Source organism: Vanellus vanellus, assembly GCF_965231255.1.
Source record: "Vanellus vanellus genome assembly, chromosome: 18".
NCBI lineage: Eukaryota > Metazoa > Chordata > Aves > Charadriiformes > Charadriidae > Vanellus > Vanellus vanellus.
In genome coordinates, this window is record NC_138923.1 from 8,280,329 (window position 1) to 8,305,532 (window position 25,204).

The 25,204-nt window shown below is 42.8% G+C and overlaps 1 protein-coding gene across 1 annotated transcript in view; it reads right to left on the reverse strand.

Annotated features, from left to right (window-relative positions):
* Positions 1-7,746: 7,746 nt before the first annotated feature.
* AK8 (adenylate kinase 8) overlaps positions 7,747-25,204 on the reverse strand; it is a gene marked incomplete at its 5' end in the record, with an annotated part of 73,345 nt that continues 55,887 nt past the window's right edge. The window contains 2 exons of the mRNA XM_082492435.1: positions 7,747-8,160; positions 10,770-10,850. Of these exons, the coding sequence (XP_082348561.1) occupies positions 7,914-8,160; positions 10,770-10,850 (328 nt within the window). The 3' untranslated portion in view covers positions 7,747-7,913. The remainder of the gene's footprint in view (positions 8,161-10,769; positions 10,851-25,204) is intronic.

Consider the following 25,204-nt stretch of genomic DNA (forward strand, 5'->3'; position numbering starts at 1 on the left):
GTGTGTGAAGTCCTCTGTAGCCATCTGAGAAATCAAGGAATTCTCCTGACAGTATCAGTCTCCAACAACGCATGTGTGGATTGGTGCTTAGGTTTCCTTGATTCAATGACTATGCATATTTTCTTAACGTTCCTTCACCTTTAGTAGGAGCTAGTTTTTTTTCAGCTTACATTAAAACAAGTCAGCTGTCCTTACTTTTCAGTGTTTCATGCATTAAGCATGATAGTGCTTTGACTGAGAATAATATTAATATAGTAGACTAGAACAGCAGAAGCACATTCATCTGTAAAATAATTAGCCTTGTTTGTAAATATCCTTGGAAGTGATACCATAATTGTATTAAAGAAATGTTTAGTTTTTTATTGCTGTGCATTGAATATTGAAATTACTTCAGTTGTCTGCAAAGAAAGTGTAGATTGTGATAGCATCTAGTAAAACAAAGAGTAACTTTGACAGCTAATGTGTGTGGAGTTTTGGGCCAGGTACTATACCTGGGGCAGCATTTATCTTCTTCCCAGCATTGATGGGGTTTGGGAGGAACAGAACATGAGTTTCCAATATGAGCTGAACAGAAGGTTTATTCGTGGTGGCAGAGAAAACATTTCAAGTGGAAGCTGCGAGTCCTTGTCCAGGCAGTCCTGACCAGTTAATCAGGGAGTAAACATTCCCATTCAGAAATTCACCTGACTGTGGGAAAGGTGAGACCGCTCTCCAGAACCACATGTAAGTGCTTTTAAAAAAGAAAGTCAAAGAATATTTTCTTTGATATTTGCTTAGAACCCATATTCATATCCTGATCTGCTGAAATGTTTAAGTCTGACCAAAATGTTCAGCATGGCATCACGAGATTAACTCCTGGTGATTAATTCTAGCAGTTATCTTGAATTTCCCTGGATTGAGTTTTAATGCTTTAGACTCATAGAAGCTCCAGTACACCTAGCATTAATGTTTATTTTCCTTGTCTTTCAAGGCAGTAGCTACTCAGTATCATTGCCAGTTTATTTAACCTGATTTATGACTGCTGGGAGAATGGAATTTTAGAGCCAATGATGTCGGCTTTGTCTGCATGCCAGTGGAGATCCTTTAGCACAAAGCTTTCACTTCTCACCCCGACCCATTCACAACAGGTAAAGAGGTATTGTGATTTAATTTTTTTTAAACCATCACTGGTCCCTAAGTGTATTTTTAACTAGTGTAGGCTTGAGTAGTATAGCATACCTCAGACCAGTAACATTTAACCTCTGATGCTGATCTTACTGGATTTTTCTGCCTAGCTAGCAGCTGAGAATTCTTTTGAGAACCCTTTTATTTGTCTTGGACTCATGACTTGCAGTTTGGGAAAGTAGAGGCGAGTCCCACTCCTGTTGGAGTAGTGTTACAACCTGCAGGGCTGCAGCAGCACCTTGATGCATTATCCCTCACGTTGTCCTAATGAAAACCCTTGCTTTCATCCCACACAGGGAAGGCGAGTGGGTGAGGAAGGTACAAGCAACTGCTGCCAGATCCTCGTGGTATTTTGCCATTAACAGAGCTGCCTTCTCAAACTAATACATAGCCGAGCTATCTGACATTAAGGCCCAGTCTGTTTTGAGAAACAAAGTGAAGTATTGAAAGAATAAATCCCACAAAATCAGAATTTTTCTTGATAAGTTTTTGCCCCAAGTTTTGCAAGATGTCTCAAACAAGTGAATAGTTGAAGGCTCTCCTTAACTGCTTCGCCATGTGGTGGTAAACACTGTGGCTGTTTATGGTGCCTCATCTCCAGAGGAAGAGCAACACCTCAGCAGAGAGACTAAGCAGTTATCGATGCACTGCTTTGCCTTTTTTTTTTTTTTTTTTAAAGGATTGTGGTATTTGTTCTTGCATCTGAGAATTAATAGCCAGAGATGCTGTGTTCTGTGTCGGAAGCCAATCTGTCATTGTCCTTGATAAGTAGCTTCTGATATTTAAGATTTGCTACTCGTGCTTGTAACAGGAGTTTATCCCTCCTCCACTGGGATGAAGAAATCCAGGCTAATCCAGGTTCAATGGATAAGCAGAACATCTCTGGACTGTACAGCTTCTTAGTGCCTTGGTGCTAGATGCCATTATTGGAACAAAGGTGAAAGCTTGGGGTCAAGAGGACTCTGTCTTGGGTCTCCAAACTACACCTCCTGCTCTGGAATTGTTGACAGTGGAACTCATTGCTGCCTTTTACCCCAATTCAGCTGTGGGCGGGGGACTTCATCATTCAATCAGCCTTTCCTTTTGTACATTTCCCCCATCCTATTAATCCTATGGTATATTTCTAGAGAGGAAATATGGTTGCTAATGCATACATACAGGCAATAAGTATTTCCCTGACTTCTTAAAATTTACCAGGATTTCTGCTGGCTAATGTCAGTAATTATGGGCAGCAAAACACCATTTATTCTATCCTCATTAAGGGTTTCTTGACATAACTGAATGCAAACATTTATAGTCCTGTTACAGGCTAACAAATCACACTTGTGTTGTTATGCCCTCAACTAACATATACAGGAGACTTGTTTGTACAAGTTTAGTTTCTCAAATACAGCTTTATGACTTGCCCAGTTTGTGAAGCAGTGGCCAGCCTCGCAGGCACAGCTGCTGGAGTCTCAGTTGCCACCTACAGGTGGGAGAGAACGAGGAAGAGAGCCCATCTCCGCTCTGTGGAGCAGATTGGGGTTAATCACAGAAGCTGTTGCTCTTTTGACAACATCTAAATTTTGTGTTCGAGACAGAAGTGCAAGACCAGTTAGATGTACCTACCCACAGATTATCTTCAAGGGGGCAGGACAGTGGCTGCAGGAGGAGGGAGGTACCTCTTCACTCTCCCTAGTCTGCCTTTCTGCATGAGTGGAGCAGGATACGTCACCAAGAGACCATGTGCCCACTTCCTGCTGGCAATCATGCTAAAACGCTTGTTGGCATTTTACAGCCTAGTTCATGCTGTTTATTGAATTCTTTCTGGCAGTCACCTCGTGTGTAGTTAGTAGCAGTCCGACACTTAACAATAAACTTCACAATTTGTTACTGCAGAGCACTATTTTGTATTTTTGCAGCTGGAAGTAAGGGCAATAGCAGTCAGCCTCAAAGTGTTGGTAGTCATGGCAAAAGTCAGATTTATAGTAAGCATCTAAATTAACTGGAAGAAGGTGTTAATGGGTTCTCAGTAAATAAAGGTGAAATGCTCAAAGTAGTTACTAATACTATGTCTGTCCTCATCCACCCCCGTTCTTGTATTCCCTTGCGAAGCTTTCTCTACGAGGCCTGTAAATGCACAGATTACGCTGGTTATACTCCAGATTTACATCAAAATGGGCAGAGTTTATTCTTTAGCCAGAACTGGTACAAATGTCTGCATGGAGATACCTGCTAGTTTACAGCTCCGCTAGTAAGTACCAGGTTGGAAAGCTGCTCTTTTTCCTCTATGTGGGTAAATGAACAACTTGAGCTTGGCTCTGTTCACCTGGAATCCTGTCCTACCTCTCAACAGTGAAGGAGTCTTAACACAATGGAGTCGAGCCTTCTCCTGGAAGTCTCAATCCAGGACAGTTTTTCACAACTTGCAGAGGGTAGTACGTGTGTACAGCAATGCCCACAGAGCTTTAGTTTTCACTTCTAACAGAGGAGCGCATTGTATACGGACACTCACTTGATTTTCTGTCTGTGCTAATCTTCGGCTGTACTCAGTTCTAACTCATACTTTACACTGGAGATGTTCCCAGACCCTTCGTGTCAGGTGGAATATTCTTATTCCGTCACTATTTTTTAATGATAACTCAGTTCTTGGCACTCTTCACTGAAAAGACCTGGAACGCCTGCTGCGCTGTCATCATCTGGGCAGTGACCTCAGGAGTGTCACAGCTGCCTGTGGATGTTGTTTCCATTGTTGCAATGCAGCTGGTACACGGGACACTTACTTGCATTAACCACACTACAGTCTGGGGCAGAAAGTGGAGTAGTAATTCCCTGTGCTGTCCTAGGCTGTGGCTCAATCAACCCAAATATTAAGTTTGCAGCACCTTCATCACAGGAGGACTCATGCACTGCCGAGAGCCTCCAGCAGGCGTTCCAGGGCTGTGCCAGCCCTGGGGCATTCTTATTTAACACGAAACTAGGAGGCCGGCCCTGAAAAGGGAAAACCCAGGAGCCATCCACATGGAACTGTTCAGAGGATTATTTAATTGCTCCGCTAATCGAGTCGATCTCTTCATGCTACTTTAATTCTGTTCTGGGGTGCGAGTGCTGTAGCTGGCTGACCACGCAGTCGTCAGGCTGAATGAAAAGCAGAGTTTTACTTTAGTTTCTGGATTTTTCCTTTGAAACTTAGTTCATGGGAGGGTCTGACAAAGTTGCTGTGAATATTAATGCTGTGTATATGGCACATTTTGTAAACGTGAAGCAAACCTGGATGTATGTTTTGTATACTGCAACAGTACCATTGTAATCCCACTCCTTTTTTTTAATTCTAAATAAATAAATAAAGTACTTGTTTGTAATGTCTGTATTTTAAGGGACTTAATTCCTGGGAGGGACGTAGGGGTGCCAAGAGCTGAGACTGGCAAGAAAGAGCAGTGTAGTTAAGCAGTCAGTCCTTCAGCATAAAACTTCACACTTAAAAAAAAAAAAAAAAAAAAAAAAAAAAAAAAAAAAGCTTAATAAAAATCTCACTGTGGCCAGTGTCACAGAACACCAGTGGTAAAGCATAGGAGAGGACCTGGGGTCTGACATTGCCCTTCAGCCACACAACTGTTCCCTTCTCGCCGGCATAGGTTCAACCCCTCTTTTCCCAGTCCTCCTGAACTCCAGCTCCAGAAAACAATTACACTAAAGAACCAACTTTCTCTGATGAAAGGGGCCTGACATCACCTTTTCTTCCATAGGATCAATAGTTCTTGTTGCAGGAAGAGGAGAATAACGCAGGAGAGCCTGCTCATAGAGGGGAATAGACAATTTTCTGTATGACAAGGCAAGAGTCACCTTTCAGGTTCAGTTTTGGCAACTGCGACACAGATGGGCGGTTACAGGGTCATAACCACAGTTTGCTCTGACTTCAGCTCGGCTCCAGCCGCCTCTCTGGGAAGCGGAACTGAGGCACAGGAACCTGCCAAGCCTGTCTTTGCTCTAAACTAAACCTTCAGGACCTGTACGACCGCCCTGCTGGACCTTCCTTCATTACAGTCCCACAGCTTCTTCAGCACCTTGTGAGTGGATGGTGGCAAACCCAGCTACATTTAAGGTTTCTGTGCTGGCATCATCACCCAAGCAGCACCCAAGCCTTACAGGGAAACGTAAAGAACCACAGGAGTCAGCAGGGGAAATCTTTAAGAGCTACAGGGGGTCCCCGCAGAGACGATGCTGGAGGATTGGGTCTCCTGCTTGGCAGTGTTCAAGCATCCTTCCACCATAGTGCACTGAAGGATCTAGTGTTTGGAGCAGGTGGACACAAAAGTTTGTGGAACATACTCATCTTATTGCCGAACTGCGTAATTAACAGCAGAATATATAGGGTATAGCACAACCTCCAAGCAGCCCTCCGTGCAAAGCGTCTTCGGAAAGCAGAGTGATAAAAGATGTCCATTTCAGAACTGGGCAAGCTGTACAATAAGTAACGTCTGGTCCCTGCTGCGTTCTTACCACCTCCTCTTCACCTTGTTTTTCTCATTGCTCAACTTTTGTTTTGCCAGAATAAGATGCTAATAAAATCAAGCGTAGTTACCAAATTGCTTTTCAAGTGTTGCATTCCAATTATAAAAGCCTAATTCCTTCTTCCACCCACTGAACCTTTTTGGTATTAACAGGCTTTACTATGCAAAGTGATGCAGGGGCTGTTTCGTTTACAGTAATTAAATGAATGTCAATTGTTTTAGTTGTTTCTGAGGGAGAGTTCTACATGAGTATTAGCATGTTCTGCTAACCCTTACGTTCTGCACTTCAGGCCTGCTGCAAACCCTTGGGGGTTGACCATTGACCTGAGACTCCGTACCCAGACATGCCAAGCGCATCTCAATGAGACGAGCTCTTTTTCTCAGTTTCTATGGAACCAGCAGAGCGGAACTAATATAGCGTCCGCATATAGATGAAAGAATGAAGAGGAAAAAGGGCTTTACAGCTAAATTAATTAAGCAGATGTACCTGTCTAATTAAAGATGCACTGTCCCTTTTGTACCCTAGCTGCAGTACAAACAGTATTTAAATACACTCTCTATCCATTTCATCTATCAAAATATTTAGTAGAAACACTCAGATGAAGGTGATATTAGCAAGATGAGCTTCCCATGTATTATTAATAGAAGGGCTCCCAATTACGCATGAATGCTACAGCATATCTTTATAGCGATAGCATAAAAAACAGCTGCCCAAGTAGGTTACCAAACAGCACATTTGTAACAGGTCGGACTGTTATAAATGCCCTTGCCCAGCTTTAGATGAGGTTTGTGGTTGGACCCGTGCCGTGGGAGCAGCCGCTGCCTCAGCCTGATGCTACGAGCTGGAATTTCTCAGCACAAGAGGCACAGAGGACTCAGCTTGCATTGCTGGTGCTAGAGGATTTGGCTTTCTTAGATTTCAAAGATATTTATTCTGAGATGTTTAAAGCTGCCCTCAAGGCTGGAACGTCCAATTCCCATTCACCAAACCCCCCTAAAGGTATTGAAAATTCTGACCTTAAACTCTCCCAAAATAACACAATATCCTCAGAGCTATCTGGATAACCAGGGTCTTCCCACCTGAATTGGCTCTGCAGGTGTGAGAAGGGAATTTGGCATGCGTATCACTACAGCACTCCATATAGACCTAGGCGCACACGATCAAAGACAACAACAAAGACACAAACTTATTTGCAGCAATAGCATCAGAGAAGTCATCTAAAACCAAAAGGCTTCTGGAGGCCCGTCCTCTCAGAAAGGAGGCGGCATGTGCCTCCTGCATCTTCCCAAACACAGAAGCTTCCAGGAGAAAGTTGAAGCTCCTCCCCATCCCCTGGTCAAGGGGAATTCACACTCACACCAGAAGGAGAAACAGAGGGAGACATAATAGAGGCATCAAACTCAGTACTCCTCTGAATCACAACAAATCACACCCCTTTCTTGGAAGCATTAAGAACGTGCATGTCCACAGCCAGAGTCTGAGCTAGCTAACAGAGCACTGCGCTTTTCATCAAGGATTTGCCAGTTAAGAAAGACTTACCTGAGCTTTTACTGCAGCCAGAGCAGAAAAAAAACAACCAACCTGGGCACCAACCTGCCCTGCCACAGCTCAGTCAGGGCAGCCACAGGCAGGGAGCCTCACTCCCCGAGGAAAACAGGATTTAGTAACCTATCTGCTCCTGCAGCTCGTTATGTCCTTAATCAAGTTCTGAAAGCCATGAACCTGCAAGCAGTTTTCTATGGCTCTGGATACTTTTTCCAGTTGATCTGAGTCTTCCTGCCCAGCTGCGGGGGTGGACTGCAGAACAGGGTGACTGGGACGGCCCGCGCACCTGCAGAGTGACTGTTTTGTCAAAACTTTTTAAACAATCTGAGTTAACAAGGGAGTAAAAGCCTCTACACCCCGGCCTCAAAACACTGCAGCTGTCTTTGGGGAAAGTGTGCTGCAAACTTCGTTTTTCTATTTGCTTTTGTGTTTGGTTGCAGCTGAGCGTGACGGTGAGGTAGACAGGTAATGCCTGTGCAGTTTTGGTGGAGCGCGCTAAGCGAATTAAGACACAAACACATCTAATAGCTTTAATATTCCAAACTGGCTTCATGGTTATTACATGGTTAAGGCAAAACTACTATTCACTCAAACACAGAATCAGAAAAACTTAAACACAGGACTTTCCCTAGCCACAGTGCTTCACACCTTGGATCACAAAACAAAAGCCAAAAAAATTTCCTGTAAAACATAGGGTTTTTTTTCTCTGTGCTTCATAAGCTTTTTAATTTTTTGCATGGAAGGGGCTTAATGATACAGCTTTCTATAAACTCAAAGACAACGTGAGGGTCTTGGTCAGCATTGACATAAAAGGCACCTTCATAAAAATCCTCCAGTTCCTTGACATTCCTGTAATAGGTTTCCACGCGCTTCTCAATATTTTCTTCCTTGTCTCTAGGGTTCTGCCTGAGACGGGCTTGGATCTCCGGTGTGGGTGCTGGTCTGAATGTAGTGTGGTATCTGGAGATGAGATACAAATGCCACTGCTTCAGCTCAAGTCGAGGACACAGTGGCTGTTTCCTAAGATACTCCTTGGTTTTGCCTATCACAGTTCCTTGGAAGTGCCTCTTTCTACTCTAGGTTGGGGTTTTAAAAGAATGATTGGAAATTTCAGGGCAAGTAATCCGTCATTCCTCCTCTCAAGAACCCTGAATACTCAAAAGCCAAGAGCTCCTCTTGAGGTGACACAGAGAGAGTGCTGCTAGTGTTTGTACACTTCGCACAGGGTGTGGAGAAATCCCTATTACATGCCCAGTGCTCAGGTTCAGAAGCATTTCCAGATCTGTTCCAGATCCAGTCCCAAGGTAACATGTTTTACTTGTAATCTTTGATCTCTACCTTAAAAAAACATCTAAAAAAGCCTAACTTTAAACCTTAACATCTATTCAAAATCTTTGCTGTAGTTTACTGTTATGCTGATGCTGAACGTTAGTCAGGAAAAAACTGGCAAACTTTGAGTGCTTTCTTTGCATTGAATCAGTGAGCCCAAACAGCCCTGTGTCCAGGCGTTGCTGAAGGACCTGTAACTTCAAATGTGTTTAAGACTCTCAGACATTGGGGACTTTCCTGCCAAGATTCAAAAGTGCAGCAACACGGCTGGGATCACCAATATTAAATTTTGAAAGCACTTCCTTTTCCTTTTAGCAGGCACGCGGGTGAGTGCTTCCAGCAACCGGCAGAAGGGTAGCGGAAGCGCAGCCCTTCCTCGACACAGTCTCCAAATCGCCACAAGCTCCAGCTTGAAAGGCTCTTCCTCCTGACAGGCCACTACAAGTAGGGTTAATACTGTTATTGCTAAAGATCACTGGAAGAAGTTAAGAAGACACAAGTATTCCAGTTCAGTCTCTATTTCTGGGCAGATACCAGGTAGAATATAATTGCTACCATCTTTTTATAGTCGCTGAAGATAAAAAGAGGTTAATTCACGGAGGTAGGTTTTGGTTATTTCTAATTGTCTACTTTCCAGAATGCCAGAATTTGGCTTCCCTGAATTCACAGTTGTAGTTGACCCAACTAGTCAGTGGGCTTCAGCAGGACTGGGGATTGGCATCACCAGAGTCCTGCAGCAGTGCCGGAGTCCAGCGCAGCCTGCCCCGACAGCGACACCAAAAAGAATTCTGACAATGTTTCCCCATTGCCAAAGGCTCCCAACATTCACTAAAAGCTCTTTTGCAAACATGTATTTAAATGGCCTGCCACGGTAATTCTACTTCTGAGTAAATGTCTCCTGTGCCTTAACAGAAAACCAGTTTACTCGTCTTCCTGTACGGCCAAATTTTCTGAAACTGTTGGGATAGAAGCAGAGCCGAGGAGAGAAGCGGAGTCTCTGTGTCTCTGCAGAGAACCGCATTACAGCTCCAGCTGGTACCATGATGCGGACACAGAGTTCATTCCACATTAGGATTATTTAGAGCACAGCTAAAGGCCACCCTCTTCACTGCACTGTAGCCAGTGGTGCAGGTTTATCGTAATGCCGGGGATTAGACTCAGCATCTAAAACAATTCAATTCACAATGAATTTGGAAGGAATAAAACCCAGAGTTTGGAAGAAAGAAGCGTGTTAACTGGAGCAGATACTGAAAAGGCTAATCCTAACGATAAGAAATGCAAAGATGTGTGAGTGAATGATTTGCTTCATACTGTTCATGTCTTCTGAACAACTGCATCACTTATTACGAAAACAAAGAGAACAGTTACAGCAAATCACTGTTGCTGTCACAAGTTAATGTTGCACCTCGAGCGAGATGTCTGAATAATCATGCATCACTTTGGGACAAATCCAGTATTTATGGCCTTAATATCTGAGGGTTCAGCATTTGTCTTTGATTCAATAGGATGCATTTAACCATTAGAAAAGTAAAATAGTGGCTTAAAATTTAAATGTGGGAATCATAAAAACAGGGCACAAGCGAAGTTGCAAAACCACACCAATTCCAGCAGGTATTTAAGAAGACATTTCATTGTTAATTGTTCCCCAAAAAACACGGGTGGAGAAGACAGTAAACCTGAAGGTCACCAGTGAAACAAGGTGATATGACTCCCAGTGAGATGAACCGCCGCGTTTGAGAACCCAATCTTACAGTGACTCAGTCACTCAAACGAGTTTGCTCTACTAAGCAGGAAATATATTAATATCTCGCAGCAGACAGAACCATCACAGGAGCTGGGGGAAGTAAAATGCAGCAACTTTTCCATTTTCCCCAGCTGGGAAGCCTTCAAAATTCCCATGGGACTGTCTGAAAACCATCTGCATTTAGGCTAGATTCCAGACCTCTTCCCTCAGTGTTATTTTACCAACCAATTTAGTTACCATTAAAATGTCAGACCTGAGCTACTTGCTATCGTAGATGTCAGGCTCCACGATTTTAAAATGCCCTGTTCTGAGAAGAGGGGCTTGCTGCAGCAGGTTGGTACTCCAGTAGCTATGAAACTTTTAACTTTTCTTTTAAGGACTCCCTAAGCAAGAGTACAATATTTCTGAGTTTCCTTAGATTTCTATGAAGTCTACCTGGTGCTTTCATCTCACTGGCAGTCTTGAAAACTGTTAAACATCAGACATGAGTGCTAACCTTTCCCCAGTGACGGGATCAATCCTCCGTTGAGACAGTCGTTCCATGATGGATTCATAGGGGAGATGAAAGAAAAATACCCTATGGAGAACATAAAAATTGAGTGCATTAACATCCTGAGAACATCACTTGTGACTTTCAGAGTATGAGTTAATCCTTACGCAAATGAATGGCATGCACAAATATGGAAGTGACAGTACTACTCAAAACTGCAGCATCAGAAAACATTAGCATACGCACAGGACTTCTCTGGTTCTTCTCCTCACATCTTGTTTAGTCTCCAAGCCTGGCAGAAGCTCTTTGACACGTGTGTGGTGCTGTGCGCACTGACGGGGCTTAATGGACAATACAGTGTGGACAGCAGTGACTGAAATAGAGCTGGAGCCTGGCTCAGGGTCTGTCATAGCTCGCGTACAATCCAGCAGTTACCTCTGAACGTCCTCTGGATCCAGCTTCTCAACCCAACTGGCAAACACAATCACAATGACGTTGTGCAAGAGGTAAATAAGAAATTGCTACTGTTCCTGTCAAGGACAGAAAAAGAGCTTGTCTGCCAGTATTATGCATCTTCCCTAATAATAGCATGGCACAACTCAGTGCCCACAAAAGGGGTTTCCCTCTTGCTGTTTTAGTCCACTTCCACTTCTTTTGCCCTTGTCTCCCCACACAGCTCCACAGTGCGAGTCCTCCTGTCTCCCAGTCCTGTCCTGCGTCCTTAAAAGCAGAATGATCAAAAAGACTTAATACGTGCTGCATTACAATGCTGACAATTCCCCGTCCCTTCCTTTAGCGTTGACCTGCAGAGACCAGCGCTGGGGCACAGAAGGCAGCTCAGTATGGCATAACCCACTCGACAACCTGCCTTGCTGTTCAGACTGCTTAAGAGGAAATATTAATGCTTGATTTTAAGATCAAAATCTGCAATTCCCGTTGAGTCTGAACAAGACACAGCTGCTCAGCATCTTAAAAAGTCAGACCCTCAGTGTGAGTGGGGTGGGTTCCACGCTATGAACAGCTTTTCACTTTTCACCAGAAGATAGAATAGGACTTGTCAACTCATGTCATGGAGGTTACACAAAAGCCCTGATTTGAATCAAGACAACAGAACCAGAAAACAATATACACCCCTATTGACCCCACTCACATTACACTGGTAATAACAATAATAGTAACTGTTGTGCCCATCTCACGTTGACTCCTCCTTGGCATTTTGGTTCATTATAATGGTCCTGTTAATTTTATATTCCAGTTCAAAAGCTCTTCAGCAGAAAATTCTTGACAAACTGCTGAGAATGCACAGAGACGCGAGTCTCCTGTCCCCAGCTACTGGAAGAGGTCACTGCAATAGGAGACTAAAGCAGATCTGGACAAAGATCCCATCCAATGACTAATTCAGACCAAAATAAAACATAAGGCTTGCTTTGAAAACTTACGAAAATAAACTTTTACCAGCTGAGCATGGCCCAAAGGCTGTAAATACATCTCTCTTTATAATACACCTTCCCCTGCTGCTGTCTTCAAGGCCAGGCTTCCTATTTTCGTTTTTGTCTGCCTCTCACAAAAGATACTGTATGCCTTAGACATTCACCAAAGGAACGTTTTACACTGACTGGGTGGGATCAGACCAGATGAAAGGCTGAGCTTTACCTTGGCATGCACATAGCAGATTACTAGAATCCTTTGTAGGACTTAAAGTTATGAAAATCATCTCTCTTTTCAAATGTTTACAGATAATGACTTCTATTCACACTGTGGTAACAAAATAACAGCCAGGAATAAAACATTCAAGATCTCAGAGATTCCAAAGACAGGAAAAGAACAACAGTTTCAACACTCTTTTATCCCTTACACTCTTAACATTTTGTTTCTCTTTGTTTCTGTTGCCCAACAATGGCACAAAAACGTGATTGTCAGAACAGGTAACATCTGATGATATGTCTCAAGATGAATATTCTAGTAGAGAGGAACAACATTTATACAGTCATGATAATTGATACGGCTTCCTATTATATTCTGAAATAAACAAAACCACTAAAGGATTATAACCTGGCATATCAAGAAAGCTTGTCGTAATTCAGTTACTAACTCAAAAAGTATTATGGTATTTGAAACTGAAGAGCCTAAAAAACTCCACTTAAAAAGCTGCCAACAAAATGAACTCTGAAAGCCTTGTCTGAGATTCCCTTCTTTTTTACACAAGATGCTTCTTATTATCCAGTCTGGTGTCACCATTAAAGAAGAGTGTAGGGGGAAGATGTGGGAGAGTATAGACATCCCTGCTAATATGGATTTTTTTTCCCCACATGCGTTGTATAATGGCACACACAGAATATACTATACAACAGCACAAACTCCTAATCCAATGGTCCTTCCAGTGGAAGGTGGGATGCCTTACCCTGCCATACCAAGCATCTCCTATAGATAAGAGAAAACATCACTCCCCAGGGCTGTCAGTTTAAAATCGTTCAGAAGCAGGAAAAAAAAGATGAAGGGGAAAAACACTGACAGAACTACCGTCTAGACTTAAAATACTTCCAATTAGAAAGCTTTATTATCATTTTGAAGGAGACACACACCACACACAGTCTATTATGCAGCCCCAGGAGGCTTACTCACACGAGTAAAGCCTATTTACATGTATGCACTCTCTGTGAAGTGTTAGCCGTGGGTATATGATGTATCTCCTTCAGCCCCTCAAGGTATTTCCGAGCAACATTTCACCTGTCCCCCTCTCAGGCTGCTGTGACTCTGGTGACATAACAAACTTGACCCTCCAACTGTCCAGGTAACGTGTTTGTTTGATTTCTCTTGGAAATCCTCTTAAGACAGACGGCTGCATCCACGACCTTGATCCAGCTTTTCGAGCAGTAATTGGAACAACTCCCTACAAGTACTGGATTCACCTCCAAGGGGAGCTTGGCCCCCTTCACGTACCGAGTGCAATTTTTTTTCACATAAACGCATCCTCTGTAAAGCTCGCTTTAGGAATCAGCCAGGCTTTGCATGTTGTAATGTGTCACAACTTCTATCAAGGGGAAATATGAAACAGATGTCATCCGAATTGGTAGACAGGGAGGCGAGGAAACGCAGCCTCATATCAAAGTATACTACATTGTACTGCTAGATTAGCATCTAGCGCAGCTTCTCTTTCAGAGTTGGCAAGCTGTGAGTTCAGCTCCGCAACAGGTGAATAACGTCAATCAGCAGCAAGGCGAGGGGCGCGCCGGGGAGGGCTGGGCAGAGACGCACCAAGAATCCGCACACCTCCGTCGCGGGCTCAGCACCTACCATGCGGCAACCAAAAATCATTGGCATCCAGTTACAAATCGGTGCTCTGTGGGGTAGAACTTGGTAGAGCCTCTCAGCTCAGGTCTCTCAAGACCAACGCCCCCCTAACTACCACCAAGTGGCAACACTGCTGCTAGATGCAGGACTGAAGCCAAGTGATTCGTAAGCAAAGCTCTGTCCTCTCTCCTTTGTTACCCCTCCCAGGCGAGGGATGTGAGAGAAGGTCCAGTCCTGTCAGCTAGCTGTCACAGATAATAAAACCATGAACACAAATGTTAAAAGGAAAAAAACGCTTGCGTCAGAATCCTGCCTCTTCCTCACTGTATTTGACATCACTTATCTAATTTATTACAGCTTTCAGATACATTAAAGAGATTAAATTCCAACAAATTAATAATGTTGATGACACCTTCACTGTGTACCTAGTCAAATGAGAACTAGTTGCCTTTGGATGACGATGAAATATATAAGGCCTCTAACAGCTGGAATATAAGGTTGTTTCCCTACCAGCCATCTGGCATTCCAAAAGGGTATTCCAATCGCTTCTGGCTTCTGACTATTCAGACAGTGTTGTCTAAGATCTTAGAGGTCACCAGGGCAACCTGATGGCTTCCCTTTGCAAACGGAAAGAGGAGAAAGTAAAAGTATGGGCGGCAGAAGTTTTATTTCACACCTGATCGTGAGACAGCATTTTTGGAAAAATGTGTCACAAGCATACAATAAGTGAAGAAAGGTTTTTTGACCTACACAGCAGCATTCATCTAACCAACCCCGAACCACACGCGTTCCAGATGGCAACCAGCCTAGTTAATCCAAGTTATTAACAAGTGACAGTGCTCAGAGCTGTCCTCAGGAGAATTTTTTTGGTGGTAGTTTTCCTGTTTTGTGGACATAATGTCACTGATTCAAAGCACCTATAATGGAAAAATGACGAGTGTTGCCATTAGAAAAGCAAATGCTGTGTGCCTGAGTTCTGATATCACTGAGGCAGGGATTAAAGCACGCTGCTCCCGCTGCTCCTGCGTCACCTTCCAGGATGGCTCCACGGCCTTCTCAGCTGCCTTCACATCTCAAGAAAACTAAAGCTCTGCCTGTGAGCCACAGCCTCCCACCGGTTTTGGTCCTATAATTAAACAGCTGTTTTACGAGGCTGACCTAGATGGATCCAGACGTTGACTGTTCTAGACCCGAGCTATTTACTTAGGTCAGAATCTCATCCTTGGCTTTTCCCATTACCTGGAGTTGCTCTGGATTGACACTGGTGGAGGGGAGACCAAAGCCTTTTTTTTTTTTTTTTTTTACAAAAAGGTAAATTATTGTTTGTGAAGTTCGACCTATACCATTAAATCTAATTGAATTCGTACCTTGTTTTCATTTAAGGATGAAAAGTGATGCAACACGATATCTGAGACAGAATCCCGACTCCCTCGCCGGCTTTTAAAAACAGAGACTACTGACTTGCTTGTGGCTACATCAGGGCCCGATAAAGCCTTGCAATAAAGTTAGGATGCTTGAATTAAAAAAAAATACACCACCAAACAACACTGGGCCACTTTTATTGTAGCATTTAAACTTTTGAGTTGAAACTGCAACTTTAAAAATAGTAAGCTATTAATCTTTCCCTTATTTTCTTGACTCCTATATATCTTCTCCCTCGTAGGCAGGTACCAGCTGCCATATTCCCATTCTTCACGCTCTGCACTCTGCAAAAAAAAGAGGCCCCTGCTGGCCAATTCTTGTTTAAAATTGTGCATAATTGATAGTGGCAAATCTACCCCAGCTGTGTCTAAAACCTCTCCAGGGGCAAGAAAAACACTCTCTGTGACTGTCATTAACTACTAAATTAGCAAGTGCTCCTGGCAGTTTACAACGTACCGCATCACTCTGCTTTAAAAAAAAAAAAAAAGAATGTGAAGATCAGATGCCTGTGTGATCTCAAAGTTAGAGCAAACTTTGCTGGCAGAACTGTAGCTAAGCCAGAGCGGGAAAGAGAGAGCGAAAGAGAGCGAGAGAAACAAAGAGAAGGAGAGGAAGGAGTGAAAGGAGGGAAAGGACAGGAAGGGACACAAAGTCACCCTCTTTTCCAGACAGACAAAGAGAAAATGTCAAATTCAAGGCTAGAAAATTGAGCCTTTCATAAGGCATGGAACATCTTACTCAATATGGAGATATCAATACAGTGTTATCTGCCTCTATGGTGCAATTCCCCATGGAAAATAACTCTCCTGGAGGACTTAGTTCTGGCAATGCAATGGCAACAATTTGTGTAATTGAGATATGAAGTTGAAAAAGAGATGAGGCTGCCGAAGTGCATGGATGCAGCAGCCCTCTAAAAGGCTACCACAGGTAAAATCCTTATGTGATCATTGGCACAAATGCAAGCTCCTCCCTTTGGTTCATAAAACAGAGCCAAAGCAGGCGGAGAAGGAAATAACACAGTTCTCGCAAAAGGATGGAAAAGCCTTGGGGGGCATTATGGACTGAACTGGCAGAGAGACAAGTACCATCTCTAGCAACTGTCCTGAATTCAGCTAAACTATAAGAACCATTGTTAAAACCGACCACACTTTTTGGTTTTAAAAGTTTCCAAAAATGCATAAAACTGTATAAACTTCTGGATCATACTGGACCACAAGCCGGACAGGAGTGGACTGACAGGCGTGGCCGAGATACAAGAAAAATCTTCATTGCAAAAAGGTCTTTCTCTTGGGTAGCACCATTGAATTATCTCAATAACATGGCCAATCAAGTTAGTGGTTCAAGCTGACAGGTACAAGGAAGTTCAGATTTGAATCCAAGTGACAAATGCCAGCTAAAACCCAGGTTATCCTGTCTTTATTGACTTTCTAGCCAGAAATACCTGACTTGGATCAATCAGTTCCCCTAAAGCATGCTCCCTTTCCTGTGGTACAAAGACACCTTGAACCTGAAACCTTGGCTAAGCCTCTTCTCAAGAACTAGGGTCCCAGACACAGGATCCTGAGCACATTATATTTCCATAATTACATTCTGCATCCCCAAATCCCCTCTTAAAAATTAAACTAGTTACGCAGCTCCCATCTGCCTTTTCCCCAGTCTTGTTCGGGTTTCTCTCAATGCAGCTATAAACCAGGTATTTTGCCCACGGGTAACCAGACTACAAATGATCTTCTGAGGCTGCACTACTACTGAATGGACACGGATCTTAGTTTACTTTGTACCCTAAATACTGCTTCTGCATGTCTCTGCAACGGATGAAATGATCCTTATCTCTTATTTATGGAAGGAGCTGTTGGGAGGTTTTATTCACTGATGTCTTTCAAATTCTGGGATAACTTCTGATGAAAGATGCTTGATTCTATTTTGGGAAGTAATTTCACCCTCTAGGTTTTGACCATAAGGGAAAATACATTGCATAAACACTAGAACACAGGTTAATCGGCACAAGCGTTTTGCTCATTGAGCTCCTATAATGATTCATGTGATGACAAGCTATTTCCAGACACTGGATCTTTCTTTTCAAATGGACGCATTTCTGCTGAATAACTACAAAAGGCAGCTAAGTGGGGCACTATTCCCAGGACATGGCTTCTGGCCAGGGGAGCGAGATGCACAACATCCTTCATAGCTGCAGATGTTCCTTCCCTTCACTAGCAGTGCAGAGTAATGACTCTGTTAGATGTTTTCCAGCCACCAGTTAGATGTGCTCAGCCTCCAACAGCCCAGAGAGCCGAGGTGGCAGGGTCCCTCCTGCATCCCACCCCACCAGCCTGGTACCTCAGCAGCATCTCAGCGGGTGCCACACCAGCTTACGCAGGGGGAACAGGCGCAGCCCTGCCGGGTAGCACTGTCTGTCTGTTTTACAGAACAATGGGCTGGATCTGGAGCTGGGATAAAGCAAAGTAGCTCCACTGGCGTCACGCAGATTTACACTAGTGAAGAACCCCAGGCCTTTTGGCATCGAGAGCCATTCGACACGACAGTGGTCTGAAGAGCTACCGGCTGCGTAAACATTACATTGGCACAGCGAAAGGCACACGTACACAGAGCAAATGTTTTCATACTAGGGCCTTCAACGCATTTTTAAAGCTGCTTTTGAGAAGGCAATATTAACTCTTTCCATACGTAATAAGTGGCTTGGATGCATTAGTACCTCCATTCAAAACTGCTTTACATTTCTCCCCTCATTTTTATTCTTTGCCTCATTCTTACTCTCAGCTGTTATTCTAGCATCTTTGCATTCCCCCCGGAGTTCACTCCAGCGGTGCTTTATGAATCACAGAATAAGATGGCAGCCAGCACCGCTTTAGAGTAATGTGGCTGGCACGATTTCCACTATCCGCAAGGTTAATCAAACTCAGTCTCAGATAATCGAAAGCCTCTGCAGCCCCAGAGGCCCAAGGTCAGGAACCTGAACCCGCTTCCCCAAATGCAGTCGTGATTCCTTAGAAGCTTGCAACCCTCCCCTGCAATAATTAGATTCGGCAAAGCGAATCTTGAGTGGAGCAAGAACTCCAGGGTTAAGCACTAGCAAACTCATATCAGAACTGATGCCTTTGCTACCTGTCTGCAGCTTTTCTCTAGTACCTCCTGCTCCTAACAAGGAAACCTATACTTTTCTTTCTTATTAAATAAACGGAATCAAACTTATAGTAAATGATGTTTAATCTTAAATATTCCTATAAAATGCTACATTAAATTCCCCACCCCCCCCCACCATTTAAACACTAACTTTTGTTGTTGGCAGGATATTTGGTATAGAAAATAAAATAAAATAAATAAAAGAACTGACACCGAAAACGTGTATGATTTGGGGGCAAGGGGAGGGAAGAAAAGAATGGATTATAATGTGTCATTTTATATATGTGTCAAAGGAAACCAATTTCATAATAGGGAATAAAAATTCCCTGTTTAAATACTGTCAAATAAATCCTCAAATGTAATAGGGTTCACTTCTGGGGAAAAGAAAACTAAATCTGATTAAATATTAATGTGGCGTAGTATTAATTAAGAGAGAAAAAAGTCCATCAAGAGAACCCCAATATGTTTACTGTGTCCCCAGGAAGCTGGAAAATTTCACAATCAAGTGTGTAAATGTTCTAAAAAAGGGTCCTGAATATTTTATGAATATTTGTCATAAAACAGAAATAATAACCACTGTGCAGAGCTATTAGAATTAATATTTATGCTGCCCGCCATGAAATATTCATGGGGACAGAGAAAGGGGGGCCCGTAAGACAAGAATTAATTTACATTGGGCTTGGTTTACCCGCTGGCTTGATGTTTAAAGACGGGCTGACAAGCCTCCATATGAATCCGTCAGTCACTTGCAGCAGTAGGTGGGGTGAAGGCAGGGGGAGGCGGGGGGAAACGGGTCCAAGCTGCTGACAGCTCACAGATTGAGTTTCTGACAGCCCTTAAAAAACCTAAACGGCCCCCCACCTTTTTTTCCTTCTTCCATTGCCCAAGGCGCTCTGTACTGCCACCGTTCATCCGATCTCCCCTTCCATCTGCTGAAATTAAGGAATTAATGAGCGCTATACACTTTACAGCGGGCCCCAGGAATGTTTACTGGTGATTAAATTATAATGCAGCCAAGCTGTATAATTCATGAACCAATTAAAGGAAGTGTTAGTTGATTTGATGGGATGAGGACGTACAAAAAGCATTTAACTAATAGGGAACCGTGGGCTGCCGGTCGCTTTGGCTTTCTCGGATTACGCGGCTAATTGCTCTGCTTTATAGGGCTGTCACAGATAGCCATACATATTTCATTGTTCTCAAATACTTCAATTGTTTGCTTTCGTGTTGCTGCTGTAATATGTAGAAGCCCAGCCAAACTTCAGTGTAGTTAAAGCACTACTCCGCAAAAGCAGGTTGCTCCGGGAGGAGGGAGGAATGCGAGGGGCAGAAGGAGAAGGCTGGCTGACAAAGGAGTAACTTAAAGCCTCCGAGTTAAATGTCACTCAGCAATTACATGATTAAAAGGTGCAACATATGATAGTCTTTTGTTTTACAACTTTTTGGACACTAATATTCTATGCTGACTTCACCACAGAGAAAATATCGGTACACTAACCTGCATTTTTTTTTTAATACTGAGGAGCAAAAGAAGAAGGTGGAGAGGGAAGTATATTTTAAAAAATCCAGCAGGGAGGAGCTAGATTGCTGTGATTATCAAGAATAATACATCGTGTTTTAACTTACATGGTTCCGATATTCTAAAACACATGAGAAATGAAGGAGGTTGATTTCCCATCTGGGAGAATGCTCAGTGTCTAATTCGGAGAGCTGCCGAGTCGCGCTAGCTAGTCATACCAACAACTTCGGTTTATTACACAAGGAATGGGGGAATTTACCATTTCTGCTGTTTTACAAAGCACTCCGCCCAGCTGACAGGCCACGGGATTTGATGAAATGGGTTCTCTTGACTTTAAGAGGCTTATCAGTCAAGTGACTCCTGTCCTCGGTCAAAACCAGGCACGTTCTAGCAAGAAAATCCCCGAACCCATATACACAAGTACAGGTATTACTGAAGAAATTAGGTACTATCAGATAAATATCACAAACATATGCACTATTTTGTGGTTAGACCCTGAAATTTATTGAATAAAGAACAAGCTGGGTAAATATGCTATTTCTGTAGCTCAGTGACAAAGACCGTGAACGACTGTGGGTCCCTATTGAGGTATACTGTCACCCACCTGAGGAACACCGTGGTAAATCTTGATCTCCTGCCTAATTTAGAGCTTTACATTTCAAAGTGTTGTACAAACACCAACTCAATGACTTTCACGATATCCTGTTATGTAAAGCTTATAACCTGGTTCATCTCTTTCCTCCAGGATTTGGCTTTGGAAAGCAGTCCCTGCGGAGTGCCCTCACTGACGCCCCGGTTTGTGCCTCTCCTCCTCGTGTGCTCCACCCTACGGCGCAGGGCATGAGATCCCCCCTCCATACCTGCCCACTCCAGAGAAACGAGAGGGTGTGTTGGTTTGCCAGAAGCAAAGCTCTGCAAAACCACACCGGTTTCAAGAAAGGTTTTGTTAGGTAGGGACAGCCAACAGCTGGTGCTCAGGATAACTCTTCAAAACGGGCCAGCTTCACTTTTGACATACCAGTTAGGAACCATTTCCCAGCCAAGCGCCACAACACTAAACTAAGAAAATCCATCTCTATCCTCCTGCTGGAATTGTTCTGTTTTGTATAAAGAATTACATCAAACCAGAAAAGCAGAACAACTTTGTAGTCCAATGCAGGTGTTCACCGGGGGTGGAAACCTTATGTTCAATACTTACTTTTTTCTGAAAAGCAGAGCAAGCCTAAGAAGCTCCAGAAAAGAGAAGCTGAACATCCCATTTCCCAGGACAGCACTCAGATTAGCAGCCTATGGGTTGTCCAAGTAGCGAAACAAGCGGGGAAAAAAATCTTGGGATACTAAAGAAAAAAGATTTCTCATATAGTTCGACTCTGCTGTTAAAAAGGTAGTATGCCAAAAAAAGATCTCTTTTAAATCATTTTCTTTATTCAGAACTACTATTGTCCCTAGCTTCTGGGGTAAGTAATGCAAAACTTTGGTTTAGGACATTAGTTTAACAGGTAGTCTCCAAAATAAGGGATAATGACACCAGTTACACAGCAGGAAAACTTGCCATTAACCCACTGCATGGCTGAGTAAAATGGAAATTGGATTGGCTGTTTTAGAAAGCAGAAAGGTTAAATTGTCTGGGAGATAAAGTCAATCCTAAACTCACCTGAGTGGGCAGTGCCTAGGATCTGCAATCTGACTAGCCAGATAATCATCTGGACAGTCATACGCACAGCTGAAAGCCAACATGTGATCGTGTCAGGCTTTGAATTATACCATTGTTGGATTAAACACATCTGCAGTTTGGTAAAATCCATTAAATACGCTCAGAAGCTGGGATAGCAACAAAGTGTGTGCGTGTGTTTGTGTTGACAAACTAAATGACCTCACGCACTGGTCCCAGAAACAGCGAGACGCATCAACGTGGGCCTTACATGGGGAAAAAGCGGAGGTGATAGCAAGCCCAGGAATCACTTTCCGCTGATGATTGCTAACAGGAAACGTCAGAACTTGGCAATGTCAAGAAATCAGAAGCACTGCAGAAAGTATTTTCTTTGTTGCTTTTGAAGTGCCCTGGATACAATCAATCACACCAAAAAAACCCTCCTACATTTTGGTTCAATGTGGAAAGGGCTATTTGCATTTCAATATGTTCAACTTATCCTGCCAATAAAAACATGGAATCATGAAGAAGAGATCAGGCCACTGGAGTGAAAAACAAGAGATGACATCCTGCAGACCTTTCAGATAAAACAGCTCCTCGCTTGTAACATTTCTGTTGACGTCCCAATATTTCTGAATGATTGGGTTTTCAAATGAGATCAGTCAGCATGCAAATGAGGAAACAGGATCAAGACATCTCCCATTTCTGATTGGATAGAGAAATTATCAAAAGACCCTTTTTTCATATCAAATTTCCATCACAAAAGGTCAAACTTTCAACTCCCATTACTTTTGCTAACTGCATTTCACTGTGCCTGCCAGCTCATTGCTGCTGCTGCTTTCAGAGGAAAAAAGAGAAGTAACAAATGATTACATCTTCTCCCACATCTGTCATACAGGATGGACAAACATTTTCTAATCTGATTCTATTTTTCTCTACAGCCCTCAAAATCCTTGCAGCCAAAACATCACTTCTAACCTGATTAGCTATTCCCAGGTTGTTTTTATTTTTCTTACTGGTTCTCTTCTTATTTCCTAGCCTACAGACTGACAACAGCACCAGCTGTGTTGCCAGAATGTTTTGTTCTACAATTTGGCCATTTAAAATACTTTTTGATGTGTGCTTTTCTGAAATATATTTCCTTGTGTTGTCTGGCTGGACTGATGCCCTCAATACTCAAGTAATGGGCGTTCCAGAAAAACAAAAGACAGAGAGCGACACCATTTCCCCTCAAATCCTCACGTAGCTGTATTTCCCTTGCAGTCCATCCCCGACAACAAACGCTGCCTTGCCTTCTGTAGATTTTGATCCATTCCTCTAGTGAACGTCAGATCATGGGTTGACTCCAACGCTTTGCAGAGGACTTACACCCTTGTGTCCAGGGAAGTAGCTCAGCACCCCTAGGTCTCCTCCGCTGCTTTTCTAGGTTTAAAACTGAATTTTGGAGCAGCAGAGATAGCAAGTGGGGCAACCACACTACTAAAAAGTGCAGGACTCAATGTATTTGCTGCTACTGGTCCCATAAAAATTCTCTCTCAACATTATTATCATTGGAACATATATAACCCATCAGATTAGTACCTAGAGATTTCTACTCTTCTGATTTTCTCTGTTCTTCTTATTACTCAACAACTAAATGTTTCACAAAGCCATTTCCTACAGAAATATTTATGTTCCCAAATGTTTATTAGCTCCTCTATCATGATCAAGCTTTTACGAGCACGCTATACAGAACTCTGAATTAAATACATAATTCCCGATCTATCAGATCTTGGCTTGATGCTGTGTTTGGCTATTTTATACAGCAAGGCACTGTAGTGAACTACAGAACACCTTACAGAAAAACTAATTTATACAGTAAAGATATTTCTGTCCAGCACTGACTGTGTGGGTTAGTGATTGCAGAAAACTAATGAACAGCAGGAAGATGTAGGGTTTAAATTCCAGCAAAAGCACTTATTCATTGTGTTAAGTTTCCTGAACAAGCTTTTTAGGTAATTTCTATGCAACTACGACATGAGGCCCTGTACCATCACGTGCTGGAAGTAGATGGAAGGTGCTCCTTGTAAATGTTACACAAATGCTTCTCCCTCACTCGCTCCACATCACACAGGTGTCAACAGCAACACAGAGCACTTCGCCCTCAATCAGCGGTAACTGGTTGGACTCCTTATTCTTGCTGGCAGCCGCGAGCCACAACCAGTAAAGAGAGCAGACTGTTACCTGGCTCCAGGTGCTATTGTCCCAGATTACTTCCTTCATCTTTGATTTTTCATTTTTCAAAAATGCCTGTGGTGATTTGTGAATGTCTGTATATATTTAGTAAACTAAAATTTTGGCCTTTTTACCACATCAGATCAAGGCAATGTTCTCAGCTCCTTTGTACCCAACGAATGCCAGTCGCAGAATGGGGGGAGACTTTGTGCATATAAGTTCTCCAACAGCAAAATAATGAAGACTGTATTTTACCTACAGGTCTCTACCCTTCACAGATCTATTACTATTGAAACACTAATCATCAGGCCACCTAAGTGGATAAAAAGCCTTTGTCTGAAAGGTTAAAATTTGTAATGTTCTCTTTTTTCCTGGGAGAAGTCTAGTCAAAGGTTGTTCCAGGATGAACTGGGTACCTTAGCCACTAGGCAAGGTCTGGAGTTCACATGATTTAATAATGGGCTCTTCAATGTAGCTGAAGAAAATCTAAAAAGACCTGCTGACTGGAAGCTATATTTGACATTCAGATGCATTCAGAACTGAGGTGTGGGTTTCTAATGATGAGTAACCGCGTAGCAAGTTACTCAGTCTTGGACTGATGGCACAGGCAACTTTTAAACAGAGTGATTTTTTCCATCATTCAAACAAGACTCTCTCTGAATCTGCTGTGAATTACAATGTGTTTGGAATTAACCAGACAGAACCTGACATCTAATCAAAAAGAAAAAAAAAGTATTTTTATTCTTATAACTGTTTTAAATAAAAAACAGATTCCTGTTCCTTAAAAGGCCTAACAACTTTGCATAACTGTTTGTACCTAGAAAAAAATTGAAGGTAAGGGCACTCACTTTCACTCACAGTTTGTACATACTGGGAAAATGTGAAAAGCTGAATGTTTACAGTTATTTTCTCCCTAATACAACATAGAATCCTGCCTAACACCATAATGAAAAAACCCCAAACTTTTACAAAATCAAATCCGCTGTTTTTTCCAAGAGCAAAACTCCCAGATTATCTAACAATTAAGGATTTTCAAAACACACTGTTCATACAGCCACACAAATCCACTGGCACAGCCCTACTGTGTGCACCATGTAAGAATTAGGCATCTTTAGAAAGATCAGACCTTCACAGCACGTTTTTGCAAGGGCAGGGAGGAACCCAGAACAGGTTTTTGTGTAGGTTTCCAGTAAAGAGCTTACG